This window comes from Primulina eburnea, unplaced genomic scaffold (assembly GCF_022965805.1).
Source record: "Primulina eburnea isolate SZY01 unplaced genomic scaffold, ASM2296580v1 ctg291_ERROPOS245047, whole genome shotgun sequence".
NCBI lineage: Eukaryota > Viridiplantae > Streptophyta > Magnoliopsida > Lamiales > Gesneriaceae > Primulina > Primulina eburnea.
In genome coordinates this window covers 209,855-215,068 of record NW_027331118.1, presented here as the reverse complement: position 1 = coordinate 215,068, position 5,214 = coordinate 209,855, and the positions used below count along the sequence as shown (strand labels likewise).

Sequence of the window (5,214 nt, the reverse complement as noted above, 5' to 3'; positions counted from 1 at the left end):
AAAATATATAAATTTACTAAAAAATGTTTTTATGATATTCTGTATAAATAAAAATATAGTACTTTTATAATTTTAAAATATCATTGTTGGTATTTTAAAAAAAGTATCATGACATCAAAACTTGTTACTCTATATGCCTCAAAATTCAAAAGAGCATGGATACTATAGAATATACATGAATTTACTTTCGTATGTGGTAAGGGATTGATATTGAATAATTTTGTGTGTCAAATAATATAATTTCATATTCTATGGATTTTATAAATTTGATCAGTACATATAATTTCATATTCTATGAATCTATGCATTTGTAATTAATTAATTATAGAATACACACGGAAATGAATTCTTATTAATTTGTAAATTCAATGTATAAAATAGCAAATTATTACTTAAATGATTAATCAAATATTTCTTATATTTATAGAGTAATTTGCATCATCCTAAAAGCCGAAAAATGTAAGAACATTTTGTCGTTACGAATTTGTGGTTTTGGCATCCAAAAAACAAAGAAGTATACAAAGGACACAAATTAATTAATTGGATAAAGCAGCGTTCACGCAACTTTGTGATATGTCTATCAACTTGCCGGTTTTTCTAAGGACTTTAACAAACTCTATAAAATGAGCAAATTAAAGAGTTCAAAATCAAAAAATCAACAAACTTTATATAGTGCTCGATCGCAAGAATGGCCATCACCTACACTTGGAAGCTTGTTCTTGCCTCTCTTTTTATGTTGCAGTTGTGTGGTTATCAAGCAACGGCGCGCACGGTGCCTCATGCGTCGTCGATGGTCGAGAGACATGAGCGATGGATGGCACAATATGGACGTGTATACAGGGATGACTCAGAGAAGGCGGAAAGATTCAAAATATTCGAGAAAAACGTGGAGTACATCGAGTCTTTCAATGAAGCTGGAGTTCGATCTTACAAACTTGGCATCAACAAGTTTGTTGATTTGACTAATGAGGAGTTTCAGGCAGCCCGAAATGGATACAAAAGGGGCTCCCACCCGATATTACCAAAAGTTTCATCTTTCAAATATGCTAACGTGACCGCAGTTCCGCCGAGTGTGGACTGGAGAAAGAGGGGAGCTGTTACAGGCATCAAGGACCAAGGCCAATGTGGTCAGTGAATAGAAAACAGTTGGCCATAGCCAACATCGACTAATCCCGCCTTTCATTTTTCTCGATGAATACCATGTTTTTAGGTAGAAAATTTTCTCTCAAAGAAACAGATTCTCATGAAACAATTAAAAATGCAGGATGCTGCTGGGCATTTTCTGCTGTGGCAGCAACGGAAGGAATCAACCAGCTCACAACAGGGAGACTAGTCTCACTATCCGAACAAGAACTCGTGGATTGTGACACAAGTGAAGACCAGGGATGCAGTGGTGGTCTCATGGACTATGCGTTCGAATACATCATGGGAAACAAGGGACTGACAACCGAATCTAATTATCCCTACCAAGGAGTAGACGGCACCTGCAACACTCAAAAAGAATCATCCCATGTCGCGAAGATAGCAGGACACGAGGACGTTCCAGCCAATAGCGAGTCATCATTGCTAAAAGCGGTGGCACACCAACCTGTATCCGTAGCCATCGATGCTGGTGGATCAGACTTCCAATTCTACTCGAGCGGGGTATTTACAGGAGAGTGTGGAACCGATCTAGACCACGGTGTCACCGCAGTCGGTTACGGGAAAACTAGTGACGGTACAAAGTATTGGTTAGTTAAGAATTCTTGGGGAAGTAGCTGGGGAGAGAGTGGCTATATTAGAATGCAAAGGGGAATTTCTGCTTCAGAGGGTCTCTGTGGTATTGCTATGGAAGCTTCTTATCCAACTGCTTAAAAATGTAACATCCCAAATCTTGATTTTCTTCGTGAAACACTTGGCTCTAATTATGTCAAATCTTATGTAATATATAAGACATTATTATGTGATTCCTCGTCCAACTCTCCAACATGCATTCCACAATTTTACTTCAATTAACGGTACAAAATGCCACGTGAAAAAGAATTACATATTTAAAAGTAAATTTGAATACAGAAAAGTTTTTACAAGAATAAAGTATAGACATAATACCTATATTATTACAAGAAAAAGTGTTATCAAATATTATTTATATAAAAACATGGGAGTCTTAGAGTAATTACTTTGTATCACATTTTTAAACACCAAAAATACTTGTATAATTCTCAATTTTATTTATTTATCTTTATCTGTATATTAAAAATTGTAAACAAATATATCATCATTCATAAAAAAAAAAAAAAAAGAAAGATAGAAATTCAATAATTTGATAACATTTGGTAAACTATTCCAATGGTATGAATATGCGAACACTAATATTGATAATTAAATTCACTTATTTATTATAATTATAAGTGTGTGGAAGAATGATCCTCGCAAAAACAAGATATACACGAGCCATATAATATTAAGAACTTAATTATAAAATAAAATATTAATAATGTGATTATAAATCCAAACTAAATCAAATATGAAACGAACAATAAATTTCAACTGAAATTGAAACCGTGAAATCCGAAATTTACATGAAAACTAGCAAGGAATCTGCTCTGTGAACCACTTCATCACCGAAAACGGAGCCTTGATCAGCGAAAGCGCCAGCTCCACGATCACCGTCACACAGATGCAACAAGGGCACAAGCAACTCAGCAGAATTCTGCATTTCCCCCCAAAATCAAAAATCTCTCGATAAAAGTGAAGTAAATCTGTATCAAATCAATGGAGGGGCGTGCTTGCGTGTGTGTGTGAGAGAGAGAGATAGAGAAGGGGGAACCGTACCCGACGATCCAGATGACGACTCCGATTATGGAGAGAAGAAGGGCGACGAAGGCGAATGGAAGACCCAACAGAAATCCCAAAGGGCGGCATTGGCAGTCTTCACCACAACTGCAGCACATATTTCTGCAATCTCAATCTTTGTTCGAAGAACGCGTGTGGGTCAACATTGAAACTATATGGTTGTGGACGGATAATGCGAAGCTTCCCAGTAAATTAAATTATAGAATCGACGATGATTAAAAACGCGTTTGTCTATTATCTTATCTCGACATGATTATTTTTGAATAAATATATTGTGAAACGGTCTCACGAATCTTTATCTGTGAGAAGGGTCAATCCTAACGATATTCGTAATAAAAAATAATATTCTTAACATAAAAAAATAATATTTTTTTATAAATGACCTAAATAAGATATTCGACTTACGAAATATGACATGGTATATATTTAAGCTAGTATTTCAAGTAATATAAGTAATTAATAGTAGTATTCAACTAATAAATAACTAACATTCAAACTAAATGAAAGGTATAATATATAATAATAATAAATGAAAAAACAAAATAAATAATATTATTAGTTACATGACATATCAACAAAACACAATACATATTGTATCATTCCAACAACAATACGAAACACATACTAATACATAATGTTGAAAATTGAAGCAACATCAACAAATTATCAAATGAACACATAACTATTATGACAACCTCTTCTTCTTCAATCATCGATATTCCAGATACGACAATCTTATGTTGTTTCCAAAATAAAAATATATCAAACAATTATTTGTGAATGATATTAATTTAATAAACAATGAAATTGACAAATTTAAACTTTGTGACACGTTTAAATATTTGTTCATTGTTGTCTCTCTTTGGTTACAGGTCTATTCATCTCATTCCTCAAACGAGCTCTTCTATTTCTATCACTTCTTTTTCTTTCACGTGTGACGGGGTTGTGATGCAACTAAAACATGTGTGTATCTCAGTATCATTCATCTGAAACAAGTTGAAATTTTCCTCCACATGTTGTTCAGTGCTCAGACATGTTATATCATGATTGCACAAGTGCTATCGGGTCTAGCAAATTCCTTTAGCACTTAGCAGTGCAAATAGTATGAGAACATGAGATGTCAAAAATTTTCCATTTACCACACGAACATTCACATTTTACCACTTGCACATATTTCCCAGGACTTGGTCTTCCTGTAGTTGCAACCGAAGTCGTTTGTTCTCCTACACCATATTTCGTAACACAATGCTCGCTCGATCTTCTTGCACATTCATCATACTTCGACATGCATAATCTGGCCATGGTTGATTTTATTGAACCATATGACGACATTTGTGACATGTTCAATGAAGTATTGTACGCACCTCTAAAAGGTCAAGTGTACAGTCGCATAAATAAAAAGTCTACGAGCACCTTTTAACACACTGTTTAAGCACTCTGATATGTTGTTCGTCATCACATCATGACTCCAACTACCGTCATGGGTTAGACTCCATTTCTCCTTGGAACTTCCAACCAAATACCTTTGCACCAAAATGTTATTGTCCTTGATTACCTCTATTGTCACTTCAAATTTACAAATTTAGTGTTCCATACCCGCTTTCCAGTATAAATATTTCAAATGCACATATTTGAACTTAACATTAAAATTTGTGTGAGGCCCAAGCCCTTGAGCCCAATTATAATCTCGGCCCAACTTTATCCTATAAAATTTATAACCCTTCATTCTTCTCATTTTACACTATACGTCAAAAAAAATAATTCACTCTTAAAACTCTCTCTCTCTCCCTCTCTACAAAGAACGTGAAGTTCCATCTGAAGGTCTTGTCGATGCTACCTGTGGGGGCAGTGTCCCCACAGGATCTGGGCCGTTGATTTTAAAGAATTTGGTGAACCCTGCATATGAATTGGTGGACCCCGCATATGTGTGGTTAAAAGTGGACTTTTGATCTTCTCATGGGGGCAGTGCCCCATGAGGTAGGGTGAAATATTCCCTGAAAGGATTCAAGTTTTCTTGCAGTCAACCTTGATTTCAATACTAGCAGAATATTGTAAGTGGAACGTGCATTTTCTTGATACGTTTATAATATTATCTTTATGGCATGTTAAGTTTAAATATATGATGTATTGCATGACAACATATTTCAACAAACATTTTGTTATTGTCATGATCTTGTTTGTGAACTTTTCTAGTAAGGTAAAACTAGATACTTATGATCCAACCTAGGAGTTAAGCCAAATATTTATGATCCAGTCCGGGGAGTTAAGCCAGATATTCGATGTGTATTGTTTTCTGTTTTAGATCTACTTGTGAATAAGTTTTAATGATATGATATGATATGGTCATATGTAAAAATATTATATTGTTTTTAAACTTGA

The 5,214-nt window shown here is 34.7% G+C and overlaps 2 protein-coding genes across 2 annotated transcripts; one reads left to right on the top strand and one right to left on the bottom strand.

The window, feature by feature from the left end:
• Nucleotides 1-688: 688 nt before the first annotated feature.
• Nucleotides 689-2,149, top strand: LOC140820916 (senescence-specific cysteine protease SAG39-like). Its single transcript, XM_073181298.1, has 2 exons — nucleotides 689-1,127; nucleotides 1,265-2,149. Exons 1-2 carry the CDS (start codon nucleotides 689-691, stop codon nucleotides 1,852-1,854), a joined length of 1,029 nt encoding a protein of 342 aa, XP_073037399.1. The 3' UTR covers nucleotides 1,855-2,149.
• A 289-nt stretch (nucleotides 2,150-2,438) lies between these two features.
• On the bottom strand, nucleotides 2,439-3,043 carry LOC140820917 (signaling peptide TAXIMIN 1-like). Its single transcript, XM_073181299.1, has 2 exons — nucleotides 2,815-3,043; nucleotides 2,439-2,692 (listed from the first exon to the last, which is right to left on the bottom strand). Exons 1-2 carry the CDS (start codon nucleotides 2,931-2,933, stop codon nucleotides 2,569-2,571), a joined length of 243 nt encoding a protein of 80 aa, XP_073037400.1. The 5' UTR covers nucleotides 2,934-3,043; the 3' UTR covers nucleotides 2,439-2,568.
• Between the last annotated feature and the right edge of the window lie 2,171 nt (nucleotides 3,044-5,214).